Source organism: Narcine bancroftii, chromosome 2, assembly GCF_036971445.1.
Source record: "Narcine bancroftii isolate sNarBan1 chromosome 2, sNarBan1.hap1, whole genome shotgun sequence".
Taxonomy (NCBI): Eukaryota; Metazoa; Chordata; class Chondrichthyes; order Torpediniformes; family Narcinidae; genus Narcine; species Narcine bancroftii.
In genome coordinates, this window is record NC_091470.1 from 307,916,286 (window position 1) to 307,937,253 (window position 20,968).

Below are 20,968 nucleotides of genomic sequence, written 5' to 3' on the forward strand. Positions count from 1 at the left end.
CACGTGATGTCATTTCTGCCAGAAGTGGTGGGACTACTAGGGCCAGCAGGCCTATATAAGGCAGGGCCATCCATTCAATAAACCAGTACCGACTGTACCTACTTCGTGTATGTCTTACTTCAGCGCCCTACTGTAGCAGGTGCTATACACTACTATGAATTTTAAAATATGTACCTGTATGAATATTTTTGAAGAGGCGTCTAAAATGATAGACAGGGATATAACCTGCAGAAGTTGATAAAGTCTCATTTGAGGGATTGGAAATTAAAATTGAGAATTAAAGCCTAATGGTAGACATGGCTGGGAAATTGGATATTGAGAGATGCTAAGAAGCAAAACTCAAATTGGAAAGATGTGACTAAACAGTCTGTAAGGATCTGTGTTGAAGCAACTACGGTATTCACCACATTTATAAACTACTTAGATGATATAAAGAAATCTATATTTCTAAGCTAGTAAATGCCAGAGATGGGAGCAATGAAGTTGGAAAGATTAGTTATCAATAAATAATCAAAAGTTTTCTAATACAGCTGTTAATAATTTTGAAAAGTGGTACAATTATGAAGGACAATTATGTAAGTGGTAATACAACAGCAACCTGCAAACACCAAAAATAGTTTAAATTATTTCATTTTCAAGTAGAAATTAAAAGAATACCAAATATTCCATTTGTTATAGGTTATTCATCTGCAATGATATACCGTAATTGAATAGCTGACCATGTCAGGGAGGGAACAAATGATGTACCTCTAATCTTTGGATCCAAATTTGGAGGAAGGATGTGGCAGAAATCTAACCAGACCTGGGAAAATATCCACACAGTGAAAAACGTGCAAAATATCTTGTGTCAGGTGGAGATCTTTTGCTGTGATCTTTTAGATCCCTACATGTATACAATATAAATAAAATAATGCACTACATGTGGAAAATAATTATTTATTTACAATACACGAGATTGATAAATATGTAATACAATAATATAAAGCATCCATTATAAAGTATAAAACATTTAACTATCACAGTTACGAATGTTGATGGGTGAGAATTTAATTTTTATTGAGGCTGATTTACCAACTGAAGCAGACTGATTTCTTCCAGTCCAATCCAAATTGCTGGATGATTTGTTACTGAGCGGACAAAGCAGCTGAGAGGCCCCACCTCCTTTCCAAGAATACCGTCTACTTCGTAACCCTATCATGGTGGTTAAGTAACAAAATGAACATTATAAAAAGCATGCAATACTCAAATAATAATTGAAAAGATCATTATAAATTAGAGTAAATAGTTTAAAATATTTTATAAAAATACATACACACACACAAACACCTGTATAATCAATATAAACCTTTTCACTTGTATCTTTTTATATATTTACATTCAAATGGTGTACTGTACAATAAAATATAAGAGGGTTTGTTCATGCGGAATAATTGGTGGGCTTGTTCTAGCTTTCCCAAAGGACAGCCGGGTATCCTACAAGGGCCCCCCATTAGATAGCATTCCCCATGATGGGGTGGTACTGCCTTGGGCACCAAGCTTCTGGTTGTCAGTAAGTTCTGTTGCCAAATTTGCTGTGAATTCAACTTATGATGATTTGGTTGTCAATGCATGATATAACACATTATTGCACGGCTTTTTAAGATATTAAAAGCAAAATAATGATTTAAACAGAGAATGAAAAACTTTTATAAAATTTTAAAAAGATGTAAGAATGAGTCTCCATTCTTAAAAAGAAAGTAGCTTACATCATCAGTGATCTATGTTTTGGATTTTAGACATGGCACAGTAAATTTGGAACCGCAAAGCAATCTTGTGAAATGCCTTTCCCAGACTAATACCTCGAGTTGCCCTACAGATCTTCTTTGCACCTTTCCCTGCTCTTCCACTCTCACCTACCCTTTCATACAGGAATCTGCCTGTTTTTGATTGTATCTTGGCAAAGGGCCCAGGTTGGAAATATTGGTAACCCTTTACTTCCTGTGGATGCTGTGTGACATGCTGCATTTCTCCATTACATTTCTCAATACAACTTTAAAACATTTTCAAGGCAGAATACATTCTTGGGTTGAGGAAGTTGTACATCATTATGTTCAGATATACAGGTTAATAAAGAAAGTAAAGTTCTATGATGCTATGCTGTACAATTTTATAACACTATTGCTAATTCTGTAGTTTGTCTGAATGTTCCAAATTTATGAAATTGCCAAGTGATAGCTTTGGAAAACTCCAGTGATAGGTTAAATCCCTAAATTTCTTCTTTTTTAAATGACTAATGCAATCACTTAGATAATTAACTAAGTTACATACCAATAGCTCTCATTACATAACATTATCATTTCTCTTCTTGTCAGATTCCAACATTGGCATCCCCTTTGTCCCAACATATCACTCACCCCATCCTGTATGATACATCTTCCTCCACTTGACCCTTTCGATTTTCTTTTTGACAGACAGCACGATAACTGGTCAATTACACCCAATTGATCTACAACCCCTGATATGTTTTGAATGGTTGGAGGAAACCGGAGCCCCTGAGAAAACCCACGCAGACATGGGGAGAATGTAAAAACTCCAACATTCAGCATGGGATTCAAACCCTGGTCCTGATCACTGGTGGTGTAACAGCATTATGCTAACTGCTACACCAACTGTGCCACCCTTTTCTTGCATCTCTCCTTCCATCTGTCATTCACCAGTGAATTGCCTCTTTGCCATCCTTCATTTCTCTGTGGTCCACCAATCCCATACTGGCCCAGTCCAACCCTTCCCACCCAGTCCTCCTTCTCCTACGAATGCTGCTAAATCCACTGAGTTCCTCAAGCATATTGTGTGTTGCTGTACATTGCAAAAACATTTCTGCCATACAAAGTGATATTCATAATCTTCAACTCTTGAAATGCATCTAAATTTCACACAAAACTAACTCACCTCTTCATCTCTGGAAGAATGCATCAGCAGGGATGAAATGCTTGATTCCTGTAGCTGTATTGGGAAATAATATACAAACAAAATGTGTCAGACTCACGCATACCTAATGGTATATTCCATTAGGAAGAAGAAAATCTTCATTCATTTTCCATTGGTGTTGACTAAATGACTACCAGATTAACCCTTGCAATTACTTTAAACCTCAGGCTGCTTTATTCAGCATGACTAAACTTCCACTGATTTATTTCCAAGAAATTATCTTAAAATCAAAAGTACTTTCAATTTTTTTTATTTAAAAAGGGAACTTCAGTGAGCAGTGAATGCTGTTTCTGGCAAGAAATCTACTCACCTTTCCCAAAGGCATTGGAATTAATGACAAATTTGTTAGAAGCTACAACTCTCTGTCTGGCATTATTTTCAAAGAAACTTAAAATATTAACACTGTTTGGATCAACATACAAAATCCCAGAGGAACTCAGCAGTTTTCCAGCATCTGCAGTCTTTCTTGTTTAACTCTGTTCGAAATTCAACTTCAAGTTCAAAGACCTACTTTCTTTTGCTCTAGTTAAATGAACTTAAAAGAGAACAGCAAAACCATAGCAAAGCTCTTCTGTCTTCTTAAAAGTACTGGCACACTCAAAAGTACATGTATTTCTTGGCAAGACATGTAGTATTAACACTACTGATGTATTGCCAGATATAACATAATAATATAAAGAGAGAGTTGAGAAATAATGTCACCCAATGTATATGAAGTTCCATTTTATTTAAAATTTCAACATGAATGGTTTTGTTGCTTTCCATTCTTTGTTGTGTTTAATATTCACAATTTCTCCACCTACATCCTGTAATAAATCGAATGTAGATATATCCACAAAGATAGAAGCTTCAACTGTTGCTTGGTCGATACAAACAGGAAAGCCTTCACTATGTGGCTACAACTCATAAGTCCTGGGTCACAATTTCAAGTTAAATCACTGAAACTTAGTAAATGTATTCCTAATGGATGTAACAGTATTTGACACAATGGTATAAGTAATCGAAATTTGACAAAGTTCAACTTTGCGGTGCGAAAAATAATAACTGGTGGTCCACGTACAATAGAAAATATTGTATATTCAAATTGCCTTTATGTCATTCAATCTGATGACTGATCCTATACACAAATTGATTAAAGGTTTGTAGCTTCTGGCTCAAAAGAACCATAAATGATAAGTTAATTGACCACTATAAATTACCCTTTATAAAGGATCATGGGGGAACTGATGGGTATATGAGACAAAATAAACTGCAGAGGGAATGAGACTGGTCAGATTGCTCTAGTGGAGGTAGGCATAGGCCCATTAGGTTCCATCTGTGCGACAATATAAAACAGATGCCTGCCATCAAGCAACAATTTTATGTTAAATGTTGGATCGTCTGGGCCAGGTATAACTTTGCATCTGCTACAGGATTAATCAGTTAATATTTACTTCTGAGAAAGCAACATCAATTATTTTACTGAGATTAAACCAGAAGTGTCGAGATGCTGAAGAAATGGAACAATATACAGAAGTGTGGTATTCCCGATGAAGGGTTCAGGCCTGAAATGTTGATTGGATATTGCTTTCCCTGGATACTGAATGACCTGCTGTGGTCCTTCAGCATTTGTGTGTATTGAATTATTTAACCAAGATTTGTATGCATTTACTTCCATTTAATGTATCAACATTAACCAGTCAGCATTGAACATAACTTGTGTAGAAATTTTGTGGACCTCAGCAAAGGAGTGTTTAATATTTTCAGAGAATCCCAACAAAATTTGTTCTGACATTTATATTGTTAATGTTAAATGTACTAATTTCCAAAAAATCATGAACAACAGTTACCTTAAGTTTTATGGTACTGTGTGGCAGCACAGGACTCTGCAGAAACACTTCCAATTGAATCTTCGTTAGAGGTTTCCCCACAGACTGAGCACATTGATGGCAGTAAAATAGTTCACTGTAACAGGAACAATCGACTTTTAACAGCACGATAAGAAGCCAGTATTTGAATAATGCAACAAAGGAGTGAAGGAGAGACATAATGTCATACAGCATGGAAACTGGCCATTCAGCTCACTGATCAAACAGCATCATCCACATGAATGCCATCTTCTAGCTCATGGGTTGGTGTCACCCGGTGCGGTAAATCATGGTACACCCCATGGACTAATGAGTAACGAGCGGAAGTCTTTTTTGATTTTTTCCTTTAATTACTACTTCATTCTGAAAAAAGTTATTGATATAGGTTCACAAATACTAATTACCACAATATGGTATCTAAAACACCAGAAACATTTGAAAAGCGTGACTATAAAAACACCAGCAGCAACGAAAACAATAGCACATGCTTGTAGCGCGTGGAGACAAAACCACATGATTCAAAGCTTCACTGTAATTGGGTAATAATGACACCTTTGACCAGAGTGCATTAGAAGGTTCAAAAAGTAAATTAGTGTAGTTTTAGCCTTGTAGGTATATTGATACATATAAGATGGGCTTACAAAATATGTTTTTGTTGTTATAACTAGCTTCAGGGATATTTTAATAAAAAATAATAAATTTCTGTTGAAACTGCCCAAAAATTTTTATAGAAAATCATTTTGGTGTCACCTGCTGCAGTCCACACCCCCCACACCTGCTAGTGACACCAGTGCGTGGCCCACAGCCTTGTTTGCCTATATGATTCACATGTTCATCCAGACAATTATTAAATGTTGTCAGTAACTGCGTCCACCATTCTCTCAGGCAATGTATTCCAGGTACTCACTATATGAAAAAAAAACCCTCTAAGATCCTCTTTAAAATCTCTTACCACATTCCCAAAATTCATGTTCTTTAGGTTTATCTACCAACAGTTTCCTGCAGTCTACAGTATTTGCAGCCCTCATAATTTTATAGACAGTAGGCACAATTATCTGGATGCCAGAACTCCGGACCACCTGAGAATCCGGACTTTTCAACAAGTCTCAAACTTTTAAAATTCAGCCATAGATACACAGCAGCATTTTTATTTTTTGTTTAAAACTGCCCATTTTGACAAATGAAGCATATTGTATTTGCCAATGAATTATTCATCCTTACATTTAAATTTTAAAAATACTGCCTGAGAATCTGAAAATCCAGACTGACCCAATCCCTGAGCAGTCAGGATTTTAGGACTACTGTATCTCAATCATACCCTCTCTTAATTTCCTCCTCTCCAGTGAAAACAGACCAAGACTCTCCAAATAACTGTAACTTTCCATCCCAGAGAGGCTGTCATTTTCTCTTTCTGATTTTATCAGATCCATTAGAGGATTCAAATAGCAGGACTCATCTCTGGAAGGAATAATACATAAATTACAGGCCCACTTCAATTTACTGGTGATTACTACCAAACATCCATACTATAAATAACAAAATAATAAATGTACAGAATAGCAACTGAGGTAACTTCAGACATTTACCATTCTGCAGATAGTAACAAAATGAAGATATGAAAATATATTAAGTGGATATTCCCTGAGAAAAATTTGTAATGTAAAATAACCTTCTTTTCTAAACCTTCCTAATGCAAAACAAACCTTACTTTCTCCAAGGCTAGATGAATCGAGCTGAGGAACAGGAAAGGTAAGACCATACTAATGGGGCTGCATTGTAGACTGCCCATTTGTCATTGTGAATTAAAAGAGCAATAGCAGACAGCCGCAGGAAACATAAGGTTGTGATCATTCATCATTCAGAGTCTTGCCATTCGGTGTGGTCAATCATGCCTCTCCCTCCGTCACGATCTCTGACCCTCCGAATTATAGTTGCCTTCCCTGTTCTCCTTCGGTGAAGGCTCCATCTTTGAGCTGAGACCATAGTCGATATTGAGTTCATGATTATACCAGGGAAAAACAGTGAAGTGGTTTCCCGCTGCCTTCTTCAGTTGCAGTGTCCATACTGCACGGGTAACCCTGGCCATTGATCAGCAAATTCACCTGCTCAGAGTTTTTAGTTTTACAATCATAAATTCCAATATGTAGAATCTGCTTGTAAAAACCATCCATCATCTGCAATCCATGGCTTCACCTGACCCTGACTGGGAGGCTAAACAGGTACTACACCTCGGCCAAGGGTTACCTGTAGGCTATCGGACAGAAGGAGCACTTTACACTTCCATTTGCTGAGCAATTGCACAGCACTGACATCAACCTTGCGATAGTGGGAGATTTTAACTTTCCACATATTGACTGGGACTCCCATACTGTAAAAGGGTTGGATGGCCTGGAATTTGTCAAATATGTTCAGGAAAGCTTTCTAAATCAATATATAGAGGTTCCAACTAGATAGTGTAAAACTGGATCTCCTATTAGGGAATGAGACAGGACAGGTGACAGAAGAATGTGTTGGGGAACATTTCAGATCTAGTGATCATAATGCCATTAGTTTCAAGTAAATTATGGAGATGGATAGGTCTGAGCCTCGGGTTGAAATTCTAATTTGGAGAAAGGCCAGCTTTGAGAAAACAAGAAAAGATCTAGAATGCATAGATTCAGATAAGTTGTTTTCAGGCAAGGGTATGCGAGATAAGTGGAAAACCAAAGGTGAAATTTTGAGAGTACAGAATGTATATGTTCCTGTCAGGATTAAAGACAAGGTTATCAGGCATGGGGAACCTTGGTTTTCAAGGGATATTGGGGATCCGGTTTGAAAGAAGAGAGGTGTATAGCAGGTATAGACAACATGGAGCAAATGAGGTACTTGAAGAGTATAAAAAATGCAAGAACAACCTCAAAAAGAAATCAGGAAGAAAAAAAAACCATGAAGTTGCTTTGGCAGACAATGTAAAGGAAAATACTAAGGCTTTCTACAGGTATATTGAGCAAAGGATAACGAGAAAAAAATTGGTCCTCCTGAAGATCAGAGTGGTCGACTATATATGGGGCCAAAGGTGATGGGGAGATCTTAATTTTTTTAAAAATAAGTATTCACTCAGAAAATTGGCAGAGTCGAAGGAAGTAAGGAAAACAGGCAGTGAGGTCATAGAACCTATAGAGATTAAAGAGGATGTGCTTGCTGTCTAAAAGCCAATTAGGGTGGATAAATCCCCAGAGCCTGATAAGATATTCCCTTGGACCTTGAGAGAGGCTAGTGTAGAATTTTCAGGGGCTCTAGCGGAAATATTTAATATATCCTTAGCCATGGGTGTGGTCTTCAGAGGATTGGAGTGTAGTTCACATTGTTCAATTTTTAAAAAAAGGCTCTAAAAGTAACCCTGGAAATTATAGGCCGGTGAGCCTTATGTCAGTAGTTGGTAACTAATTGGAAGATGTTCTAAGAAATGGGATATACAATTATTTGGATAGCCAGAAATTGATTAGGGAGTCAACATAGCTTTGTGTGAGGTAGGTCCAGTTTATTTTTCAAGTCAGTTACAAGAAAAGTTGATGAAGGAAAGGCTGTCGATGTTATTTACATGGACTTTAGTAAGGCTTTTGATAAGGTCCAACATGGGACATTAGTCAGGACGGTTCAGACACTCAGTATTCATGGTGTAGTAGTAAGCTGTATTCAACAATGACTGGACGGGAGAAACTCAAGAGTGGTGGTGGCAATTGATTCTCAGACTGGAGGCCTGTGACTAGCGGTGTGCCTCAGGGATCAGTACTGGGATAGCTGTTTGTCATCTGTATCCATGATTTGGATGATAATGTGGTAAATTGGATCAGCAATTTTGCAGATGACACTAAGATTGTGGACAGTGAATAAAGCTTTCAAAAGGATCTGGACCAGGTTAGGCTGAAAAATGGCCAATGGAATTTAATGCAGACAAATGTGAGATTTTGCATTTTGGAAGGACAAATCAAGAAAGGACATACATGATAAATGGTAGGGCACTGAGGAATGTGGTAGAACAGAGGGACCTGGGAATAAAGATACATAATCCCTGAAAGTGGTATCACAGGTGGATAGAGTTGTAAAGAGAGGTTTTGGCATATTGGCCTTCATAAATGGAAGTATTGGGTATAGGGGTTGGGATGTTATGCTAAAGTTGTATAAGACATTAGTGACGCCTATTTTGGAGTATTGTGTGCAATTTTAGTCACCTAACTTCAGGAAAGATTTCAATAAGATGGAAAGAGTGCAGAGAAGATTTCCCAACTGATCGAAGGTAGACATTGGAAAGAAACTCACCAAATGCTTTTGAACATGATGAGGTAAACATCAGAGGAACCCGTTTCCAAAAATCACCTTCAACAGGATCTGTTCCAGATAGCCTGCGCTACCTCCTCAACATCTGTGATGGTTGCCTATTGCTTAGGTTGTCATCAGCTAGTAATTGGGCAATGTGAGTCTCCCTCGATGACTGAGCACACCGCAGAATAGCAGCCTTAAGCTTGTCGTATGGGAGCTTACCATCAGGAGCCACAAAGACATCCTCAACTTCACAGGCAATCTGGTCTGGAAGATGCTCCACGAGTAAACCATACTAAGTCTTCTGACTTGTCACACTAAGAGCAAAGAATTGCGCTTCGAGGATCATAATCCATGCTGGTGCATTCTTAATGAACAGGGTGGGGGGGGGGGGGGTTGGAGAGGGAGGATTCTTTGCTTTGACTTCACCAATTACTCCTGCAAGGGGTTTATCCTCATCATTATCCATTTTAAATTAAAAGATACTGATCACGCCTAGGTCACCACTTATCTCGCCTTACAAACAAATAAAGACTACACTCACTCCTTTCTTTCAGCACACACCATGAAGTCGACTTTTTAAAAAATTCACTAGACACAAGATTGCATTGTTCAACTCCGCAAACACCACCCAGCTAAACTCCTCTGATCACCCGGGTGATCCTGACACTCTCATCCTCCTCTTCCCTACGCAGGTAATTATTTGACCACAACAGTTTCAGCCCATTACAGAGCACTTGCATATATTCTGCTCCTTCCCCAAGTATAATCCATTTTCTTGCCATGTCATTAATCAACCAAGCATGGAGTTTTAGCTGTTATACTAATACCCTTGTATATCTAACTCACCTTTTTACCTGCCTCTGCACGTTGCACTGTCCAATAGGCTATGAGTTATCTTTTATTTCTCATTTATATTAACATGTGATTGTAGTAAACCCGATGAAGTCCCACGATGGTTGGTACTGAGGATAGCAAGGAAGGCTAGGCTTCAACACAATATAGTTCAGAATGGGCAGAGAATTGGCAGTTGGAATGTAATACTAAAAATTGTGAGATGTTTTTTGATAAATCATGGAAGGGTAAGACATGTACAGTAAGTGGTAGAGTACTTCTAATTTTTGGTCACTCACTTCTGTGCTCCTTTCCCACTCTCACCAGTCCATCTAGGATCTTGCTCGCTAGTTTACCTTTACCACCCCTTCCCCTCCCTGTCAATACCTCACCATCATCCTCCTCCACCTTGTTCCATCTGCCCAATACCCACACACTTACCTTCCGGAGTTTCTTCGTCCTTGGCTCATCCCCTCCACCTATGCTTTCCTCCCTTATCTGGTGCCAGCTTTTACCTGTCAGTGTCTGCTCACACCTATCCCTCTCCCACCTGGCTCCATCTTCACATCAGCCATCCATATCTGGTTGTTCTAACTGTTGTTATGGTTTTCTTTTTCTTTTTGAAAGTACCCATTTGGCTGCAGAAAGCAGGAATTTTGTCACATATGTATATTGTATAATGCATCTGATAATAAATTAATTATCATTACCTTCCAACCTCTATCTAGCTCCTCCCTCTCACATCTCTATACTGGCTACATTCCTTCTATAACGGTAGTTGTCAACCTTGTTTTTTCCACTCACATACCACCTTAAGTTGGATAATCATGTTGAGGAACTTTGGGGGACATCCGATGCGCTCTAGTATTTGCCAAAGCCCTTTCCTGCTCACGGTGTCGAAGGCTTTGGTGAGGTCAACAAAGGTGATGTAGAGTCCTTTGTTTTGTTCTCTGCACTTTTCTTGGAGCTGTCTGAGGGCAAAGACCATGTCAGTGGTTCCTCTGTTTGCGCGAAAGCCGCACTGTGATTCTGGGAGAATATTCTCAGCGACACTAGGTATTATTCTATTTAGTAGAATCCTAGCGAAGATTTTGCCTGCAATGGAGAGCAACGTGATTCCCCTGTAGTTTGAGCAGTCTGATAATCAACATGATTATCCAACTGCACGAAAACCAACAAGGTCGGGTCAGATACAGCAATGAGCTCTCTGAACCCTTCTCCATTAACAATGGCGTGAAGCAAGGCTGTGTTCTCGCACCAACCCTCTTTTCAATCTTCTTCAGCATGATGCTGAACCAAGCCATGAAAGACCCCAACAATGAAGACGCTGTTTACATCCGGTACCGCACGGATGGCAGTCTCTTCAATCTGAGGCGCCTGCAAGCTCACACCAAGACACAAGAGAAACTTGTCCGTGAACTACTCTTTGCAGATGATGCCGCTTTAGTTGCCCATTCAGAGCCAGCTCTTCAGCGCTTGACGTCCTGCTTTGCGGAAACTGCCAAAATGTTTGGCCTGGAAGTCAGCCTGAAGAAAACTGAGGTCCTCCATCAGCCAGCTCCCCACCATGACTACCAGCCCCCCCACATCTCCATCGGGCACACAAAACTCAAAACGGTCAACCAGTTTACCTATCTCGGCTGCACCATTTCATCAGATGCAAGGATCGACAATGAGATAGACAACAGACTCGCCAAGGCAAATAGCGCCTTTGGAAGACTACACAAAAGAGTCTGGAAAAACAACCAACTGAAAAACCTCACAAAGATAAGCGTATACAGAGCCGTTGTCATACCCACACTCCTGTTCGGCTCCGAATCATGGGTCCTCTACCGGCACCACCTACGGCTCCTAGAACGCTTCCACCAGCGTTGTCTCCGCTCCATCCTCAACATCCATTGGAGCGCTCACACCCCTAACGTCGAGGTACTCGAGATGGCAGAGGTCGACAGCATCGAGTCCACGCTGCTGAAGATCCAGCTGCGCTGGATGGGTCACGTCTCCAGAATGGAGGACCATCGCCTTCCCAAGATCGTATTATATGGCGAGCTCTCCACTGGCCACCGTGACAGAGGTGCACCAAAGAAAAGGTACAAGGACTGCCTAAAGAAATCTCTTGGTGCCTGCCACATTGACCACCGCCAGTGGGCTGATAACGCCTCAAACCGTGCATCTTGGCGCCTCACAGTTTGGCGGGCAGCAGCCTCCTTTGAAGAAGACCGCAGAGCCCACCTCACTGACAAAAGGCAAAGGAGGAAAAACCCAACACCCAACCCCAACCAACCAATTTTCCCTTGCAACCGCTGCAATCGTGTCTGCCTGTCCCGCATCGGACTGGTCAGCCACAAACGAGCCTGCAGCTGACGTGGACTTTTTACCCCCTCCATAAATCTTCGTCCGCGAAGCCAAGCCAAAGAAAAGAAGAAAACCACCTTAAGTAATTCCTTACTATCCACAGAGAACCTATGACATCCTATGCACGACCTCATCCTGAAATAAATTCTTCCAACAGCTGCTGCCTCTTGCGTCTCTTGTTTGTATGTAATGTTAAGGCAGATCTTCTGTTGTCTTGGAATTATCAGGTGCCTTCTCCTAAACCATTCTGTTTGTATGGCCCCTAACACAATTACTGATACCCAAGTAGATTTGTTCTACCATGGCCTCTTGCACAATCTTCCATGGGAAGCTTAGCTTCTATCATTTTGGCATTGTTGGGTGCAGTAAAGGGTCTATTTCAGCACATACACCTTTGATGGCAGTCAAGTCTCCATCCCTCCCAGAGTCATGTTTGCATCTCTTCCATTGTGATCAGAATTACTGTGAATGCCCTTGATGCTCACAAACATTTAGTAAGATTTCAAATGCTCTTTTGACATGATAAATTTCTTTATACTTACAAGACTAAAATACACAATGAAACATAAAATATTAAAAATACTGAAGGATGCTTAAATTGTAAAAAGGCACCTTTTCCCCCATAGACTATTTCTCCCAAGCATTTGGTAGTGCTTCAAATTTATCCAAGCACAAGTTCAGTGATATTCCACTGAACTCTTGCTGAGGAGTCCACCAGAGCAGCAACAGGCTGAGGTCTGCCACCAGTAGTTTCAGTCAAAGCAGGCGTTAAAACTAATCTTCCACTGGGACACCCACATGAGATGCAGTACTGGAACTGGCATTGGACAGATCTATCCTGCTATTGTTTTAAAGAGATCAATGCAAAAATTCTAGATTTAAAATATATTTTTCAAATTATATTAGTTATGTTATCCTCAAAGGAAAAAAAAGTATTTAATATCTTCACATGATAACTGAGGCAAAATATGAAACAGAAAATGTTGCAATGTTTTCATCTACTGACCATTCCCCAGACATCTTTTCCAAATTTTCATTTCCACAGTTGTTGCAAACTATCCAGGAAAAAGCAGTAGCTTCATCTACACCAACCACAGTTCCTAGGGGAAAAAAATAACTGCTCATTATTATGTCAAAATGAATAGACACAAACAAAATAGCAAATAAAATTTATTTCCAACAGTAAATAATTTTTAAAAATGATTTTTAAAATCCCCAACATTTTCAATTAGTTCAAAGACCAAAATTTTTTTCCAAATTAATAAGACTTCTTGCACCTTCCCCTCATCTCTCTCTACCATCACATTCACCTTTTTCCCAAATGTACAGTACTTATTCTGGTTTCCTTTCATATGAATTCTTGATAATTTATTCATGTACACTCTTTTGTAACAAGTTTCACATTCCAAATGCCCTCTAGTTAAGAAATCATTGCCTCAACTTTTCCATATCTTTTTTTAAAATCCCTTTGTGCTTTTAAAGACCTATAAAGTCACAATTCAGCCTTCTTATTTCAGGAGAAAAGGAGAAATAACTTGGTTGGCATGGACAAGTTCGCCTGAAGGACATATTTCCATCCTGTAAAACTTTGACTCTAAAAAAACCTTCCAGAACATTTCATTTTTCCTAACAGTTATGTGCTCAGATCATGCTTTATCTAGCTTGTTGCCTATTTTTGCCTGCCATGGTTTTCCCATGTCACTGTGTTTCAGGGGAAAGATGAATAAGGCCAACTATATCTACACTGGTGGATGAAACAGATGTCATGAGAGGACTGGAAATAGAGCTAGAGGTAGATGTAGAGTCCTGGCTAAATACTCATTTTTCAATTAGTAATAAATGTTCTTACTGTTTCCACTGGGACCTTAGAGTGCATAGATTACCCACAAATAGTGCCCACAACTTCAAAAGTAATCCATAGCTTGCGAAGTGCATTGGAACATCATAAAAAACTCTCTAACTTCATAATGACATGAACAGCACTGTATAACTGCAATTTCACACTTCTAGCGGGAACAATTCCTGAAGATAAATGAAATTAAAGACTGCCACATTCCATTACAATAAGGACAAAAAAATGGCATACACTGATCACTTGCAAATTGGCAAATCTTTGCTGTTTTGTAATTAATTAAAAGCAGAAGAGGAATGGCTGAGTGAACTGTGAAGACAATTTTGCAGTTTAATCATCAACGCATAAAAACTGCTCAAATAAAAACACAAAATGCTGTAAACACTTAGCAAATCAGGGGACAACTTTGGAAAAAGACACTGCCTGAACTCCTGTGAGTTTCCAGAATTTTCTGTTTTTGTTTCACATTTTTCAGCATCTGCAAATTTTGATTTTCACAGAACCAACTTCCTGTAGATAACTTTAAAACTCATATAGGGGGATAAACTTTCTTAACAGATGTCATGTCCTTAGATCACAAAAACTCAAGCTTTGCTTTTACTGAACCTTTATGTGCTTTGCAGCAAAATGTCTGAAGGCATTTTGCCTGGTCAAGATTTCAACCTAACGACAACAACAGTGTGAATGATGATATAAATGATAAGAAATAAATCATGCACTCGTATTCCTAACTGCATCAATAATATGGGTTTACAATCGTAACAAAGCAGTTAGTTAAACTTTTGCTAGCTCATCATTTTGTGGATTGAGATTAACCATTCAAAAACTTGGAGAACCTGGAGCATGGTTCAATTTCCAATCCTTGCATGAATCCAAATAATTCAAGTACAAATGGAACAAAACCAATGGTGAAAATTGAAGAAGAAATATAAACATAGAAACCAGGACAGTTTCTTTGCTTACTATTGGACAGAATGAAGCCATTCAAGTTCAAATTTATTTATCATCCAATTGTAGAAGTATAACCCCAGAAAACAGCATTCTCCAGTCCTTGGTGCAACACACTGCAAACAGACAGACATAACACATATACAGTATAGACAACCAATACATATGCACAGTACGCATATACAAATATTAAAATAAATAAATATTCTTGTTAAATAAATAGTTGAGTCATGGAAGGTTTGTATGGACAGTTCATCGGTCATTCAGCACTCTCATTGCCTGTGAGACGAAGCTGTTTCTCAGCCTGCTGGTTCTGAATCTGATACTCTTGTATCCCTTTTCCAACAGGAGTAGCTGGAAGATGCTGTGTTCAAAGTGGTAGGTGTCTTCACTGATTTTGCGATGATCTTCTCTACTGTCGAGTCATCTGCAAGTTTGATGATCCTGTTGGAGTTGGGTCTGACTCTGAAGTTGTGGGTAAGTAGAATGAACAGGAGTAGATTGAGCACTCAGCCCTGAGGTACATCAGTGAGCACTCAGCCCTGAGGTACACCAGTGAGCACTCAGCCCTGAGGTACACCAGTGAGCACTCAGCCCTGAGGTACACCAGTGAGCACTCAGCCCTGAGGTACACCAGTGCTCAGCGTTTTGCTATGTGCCGTTCTGCTTCCAATTTGGATAGACTATGGCCTTTCCATTAGGAAGTCCAAAACCCAGTTACAGAGAGGGATTTTGAGTCCCAGCGAGATCATTTTCTCCACGAGCTTCTGGAGTACAATCATATTAAACACCGAGCTGAAGACAATGAAGAGCAGCCTGGCATATGAGGCTGTGTTCTCCAGGTGGGACATGATAGAGTTGAGGGACAAGGTGATGTACCATCAGTGGAATGGTTTTGGTTACAGGCAAATTGAATTGGCTCCAGTGTCTCTGGAAGAAGCACTTTGATGCATTGCATTAGCAGATACTTGAAAGCATTTCATTATGGTGGAGGTCAGTGGCGCTGGACAGTAGTCATTGAGGCCTGTAACTGTCACCCCCTTTGGTACCTGGATAATGGTGGCTGTCTTGAACCCGCATGGACAATGGACTGCTGCAGTGACATGTTGAAGATATCTGTAAGGAACTGTCAATTGGTCTGCACAGTCCTTCAGAACCCAACCTGGCATATTGTCTGGTCCCACTGCCTGTGTGGGTTCACACTGGATATATTCTCCTCACCTTGGTCGCGACTTTACAAGGGGCCTAATCATCAGGGGAGACAGAGCTTTCATTGGCGTCAGACTTTTCTTCTCGTCGAACCTATATAGAAGGTGTTGTCTTGTGGTGTGTTAAAGTTTTGATCCCTTGTCACTTCATGTTACTCGTGTTGCACAGCTAACTATGGATCTTCGGCGCATACCCATGCTCTGCCTTCCGGATTGCTCGGAAGTGTTCAGCCCTGGCTGATCTGACCTGTCCTGAAGGCAGCATCACGAGCTCGGAGAAGAGCACGGACTTCTGCTTCCAACCACGGATTCTGGCTAGCACTGGTTGTGCAGAATTGGATCTCTGTGATCCTCGATGCATTGGCTAATGTCGCCTGTCACTGAGCTTATGTAATCCTTGATGTTTACATGGCCATTGTAAGTGGCAGTATTCCTGAAACTGCACCAGTCCGTGGTCTCTAAGTGATGTTGTAGTGCTCCTTCACTGCTTCAACCTCATAAAGCTCCTTCATGGCTTCCTCTCATTTGCCAAAGATGGTACATAAACTGCGCCAATCAGCATGGCCGAGAATTATCTGGACCGTTAGAATGGTCTGTATTTCACCAACAGGTACTCTACTCTGCTGAGTAGAAGGTCTTCACCACAGAGCTATTTGTGCACCAATTTTCGTGGCTATAAATGCACCATTCCTCTCCTTGAGTCTTGCCAGCTGCAGCAGCCTCTCTGTCTGCCCTGAAGGAGATAAGGCATTCAGGCTGGATTGCTGAGTTTGGAGCCATGTTTCTGTAATCACCCCAGCATAGCAGGCCTAAAGTTCTTTCTGGTTCAGAATCAACCTCAGGTATCCTATTTTCTTTTCCAGTGATCTTACATTTGTGAATAAGATCGTCGGGAGTGCAGATCTGAACGGGTTAACTCTCAGTCTAACCCTGATGCCTGACCGCTCGCCGTGCTATCTTCTCACATAGGATTCTGATGTCCTCCCATACATCTCCAGCGATTCGCTCCACAGTTTGCTGTCGTCTGATTCCCTTACTGCTCAGTAACTTACCAATCTGATCCTCTAGGTTAGGGATTCCCAAAGTGGGCGCTGCCGCCCCCCCCTGAGGGCAGTGGAAGGATCCAAGGGGTCGATGAGGAAAAAGGGGGCGTTCCAAACTTTCAGTCCTGTAATTATTCAGTCTAGTGCAAAGTTTAATGAAGAAGCCAGTGCAGTAATTTTCTGGCCAGACTCAGGGTGGCAGTAGTGAGCAAAATAAATGGTGATAAGGCATTCTCGCGAGAGTTGGTCTTGGTGGCCGCCATGTGGTACTGACATCATTACCCCCTGTTCAGCACTACTGCTGCCACCATCACCACCCTGCTCAGCGCCGACACTAATCCCCCAACCCACTCAGGTTACCACTAACCACCCCCACTTAGTGCTGACACTAACCCTCCCCACCCAGCTCAGCGCCACCACTCAACCCCACCACCCTGCTCAGTGCTGCCACTACACCCGCTCAGCGCCACCACTAACCCCCACTCTGCTCAGCATCGCCACTAACACCCACCCCCAGCACCGTTGTATGGGGGAGTTGGCGCTTGAGACATGGCGTCGAGACCAAGGAGATGGCAGCCCAAAACATTTGAGAACCACTGCTCTAGATTGTAAGTCCAGTTCATATTTCTTGGTTTCTCTTGACTTTCACAATTCTACACAATAAATAATGGGTTATGGTTTCACCTTTGTATGGAGCCAAAATGGCCACGTCATGCTCATATGCCATTATCTTTTCTTCCATCAGTAGAGATTGGAACACAGCAGAGTAAATGACATAAGTCTCATTCTCTCTCATGTGTTCCAGCATCTGCCCTTTGGTTAATTTACTGACAATATAAGCAGAGCACCTAGAAGAAACCCCACATTATAATGGGGAAATTCTTTAAACACCACAAAGACTGTATTCAAGCTCAGTGAGAATTAGAGTTCATGAAGCTGTGAGCAACTAGTAACCTCCGTACCACTATACCAGCTTTATTGTCCTGAGCATAAAGCCCTCCAAAAGGTGAAGGATATCACAGTCAAAACCCTTCCCACCATTAAGAGCATCTAGGGGGACGCTGCCATCAGAGAGCAGCAGCAATCATCAAGATCCGCACCACCCAGCACACATTCTGTTCTTGCTGCTGCCATCGTGAAAGAGGTCGAGGTGCCACAAGACTCGCACCACCAGGTTCAGGAACAGCTGCTACTCCTCCACCATCAGACTCCTCAACAAGAAAATCAATCAGGGACTCATTTAAGGACTCTTAATTGTGCACTTGATTGATTTTTGTATTCTCTCTGTATTGTTTATATTCGTTATCTGTTTACCGTTCTTTATTTATTTTCTTGTATACACTGTAGGTTTTTTGCACTACTAATAAATGACAATTCTGCATTGCCCTCAAAAAAAGGAATCTTAGGGTTGTATGCAATGTTATATATGTACTCTGACAATAAATCTGAAATTTGATGGTGACTGGTTTTACCATCTAGGTGCTCAGCTCCTCAATTCTCTAGAATTTACTGAACAAGTGAAATTTGCAGGATAATCTTGCACAGATAGTTTCAAAGTCTATTTATGGGTTTTCTTACATTCAGTTTTTTAAGGTTTCTGTCATAAAGTCTGTTATTTGCTCATTTAACAAATGTAGGGGAGAAGTATACAACATGATTCATTGGATTTAGTCATGGAATTAATATGTCAAATGTCCATGGTGAACATTCATAGAAATGAATATATTTACATTTACAAATTTTAAACACCTCATTGACTTAAACCAAATATGTAATTCTAAGATCACAACACAACAATGGAAAGCAATTGCACACTTGTGTATTTTGTAAATATAGCTTAATTCCCCAGACTCTGTCTATACCCAGTTCCATTACCCAAAGACTGTCTATACCCTGTTGCTGTACCCAAGTGACTGTGGATTTACAATAACAACACAAGATTCATCAACAACAACGACAGGGAAAGTCAGATCCACAATAAACAAGTTTTACATGGAAACAGATTTGTGTAGAATTGAACCTTAGTCTAGAATTTCAAGCCTGATATAAAGATTGGAACTGATTATGTCAATAAGTAAATCAATAAAATCTGTAGTCACTGTAATTGAAAGGCTCAAGTCTGAAACATCAGTTATCTACTATTTCGATGAAGGGGTCAAGCCCAAATCGTCGGTTATGTAATGTTTTGATGAAAGGCTCATGCCTAAATCGTTGGTTAAGTATCTTTACCTTTGCTACATAAAAGACACTGCTGAGTTTCTCCAGCATTTTGTGTTTTTACTATTATGCCAATAGAGAGAAATGTACTTATAGACTATTGCAAAACTGATGACTGTCATCAGGTAAGTCTTTAAATCAGAAGGAAAGGCATCTCGAACAAGGGTGTGAGTGATCTGGGACTATATGGAATGATAGAAGTTAGTGCGGTTGGGGAAGATGTTGATGCCATTGAATGTAGATTGGTGTTGAATTCCATAATCTACAATAGCCCATCGTTGGAATTCGGATCAAAGAATAGCACATTTGCATCTCCCATTTTCATACTTTCAATGGTTCTTTAAAAATTACCTTATTTTCTTGGTCTGGATGAGCATCTCCTTCACACCAAAACAGAGTAATTAGCTCACAAGATTTGATAAATAATGTGGCTGTCACCATACGTGACTAAAAGATTCAGAAACACCTCACCTTGAACTGTACATATAGAATTTACTTTGGTCATTGCACTGAGCTCGTCAAGGATAACTTTTCCAATTAATGTAGACATTTCCTGATTTTCATTACAATCAGATATCGATTTCTGGAGTGAAAGTACTGTACCCTCAGCACACACAATAGAGTCTAAAAATAAAAAGACAATAACTGTCATCAGAACAGGATATTACATTAAAATGCACTGTATTTTGTCAAGTCAAATTTATTGTCATTTGATTGCACAAAGTACAACTTGATGAAACTGTTCTCCAGTCCTTGGTACAAAACACGCAGTCATGCAACCAGCCATAACTCGCATGCAGACAAGCAATACATATGCAGGACAAATAAACATATTAATATTGTTTCATGAATATGAGAGTTTTGGATGGTTAGTGCGAGGAGTTCTTTTCCAGACGTAACCGAGAGCCAAATGTATTAAATATCATTATTTCTTTTCCTTCTATGAAATTATGATTATGCAAATCTAAAGATAGAAACCACAATGTTACGATACAAAAGTAACATCTTCAAATCAAAGAAAATCTGCTCAAGAAATTTCAACATCTTTTGCTACTCAACTCTTTGGAAAAAAAAATTGACAATGGACATGAATTGAATAGAAATGTTTAAATATATTTAGTTCACTGAGTAAGAATTTCAGGCAAAAAATAAAAGGCAAATTGCATTTACAAAGCAGAAATTTAGTTTTACTGATCACTTCTCTTCAGTAAATAAAAACACCAGAATTTACAGTCCTTTTGTGCATTGCCCAAGATAAATAATACAAATGATTTAATGTTCTAATGATTTCACTTGACTCGATTCTGGTCAGTTTGTTTATAAGATTTTCTGATTTTGGCATCCATGCCAATGTGGAAACCAGAAGTTTGAGTCAAAAGACCAGAGGATGTTTAAAAT

The 20,968-nt window shown here is 39.8% G+C and overlaps 1 protein-coding gene across 10 annotated transcripts in view; it reads right to left on the reverse strand.

The window, feature by feature from the left end:
• Positions 1-1,035: 1,035 nt before the first annotated feature.
• Positions 1,036-20,968, reverse strand: part of spidr (scaffold protein involved in DNA repair) — a 343,155-nt gene continuing 323,222 nt past the window's right edge. For all 10 annotated transcript variants that reach the window (XM_069921553.1, XM_069921551.1, XM_069921559.1 and 7 more), the window contains 5 exons: positions 20,042-20,194; positions 13,309-13,402; positions 4,797-4,911; positions 2,929-2,982; positions 1,036-1,191 (listed from right to left, as the gene is read on the reverse strand). In XM_069921553.1, the coding sequence (XP_069777654.1) occupies positions 1,054-1,191; positions 2,929-2,982; positions 4,797-4,911; positions 13,309-13,402; positions 20,042-20,194 (554 nt within the window). In that variant the 3' untranslated portion in view covers positions 1,036-1,053. The remainder of the gene's footprint in view (positions 1,192-2,928; positions 2,983-4,796; positions 4,912-13,308; positions 13,403-20,041; positions 20,195-20,968) is intronic.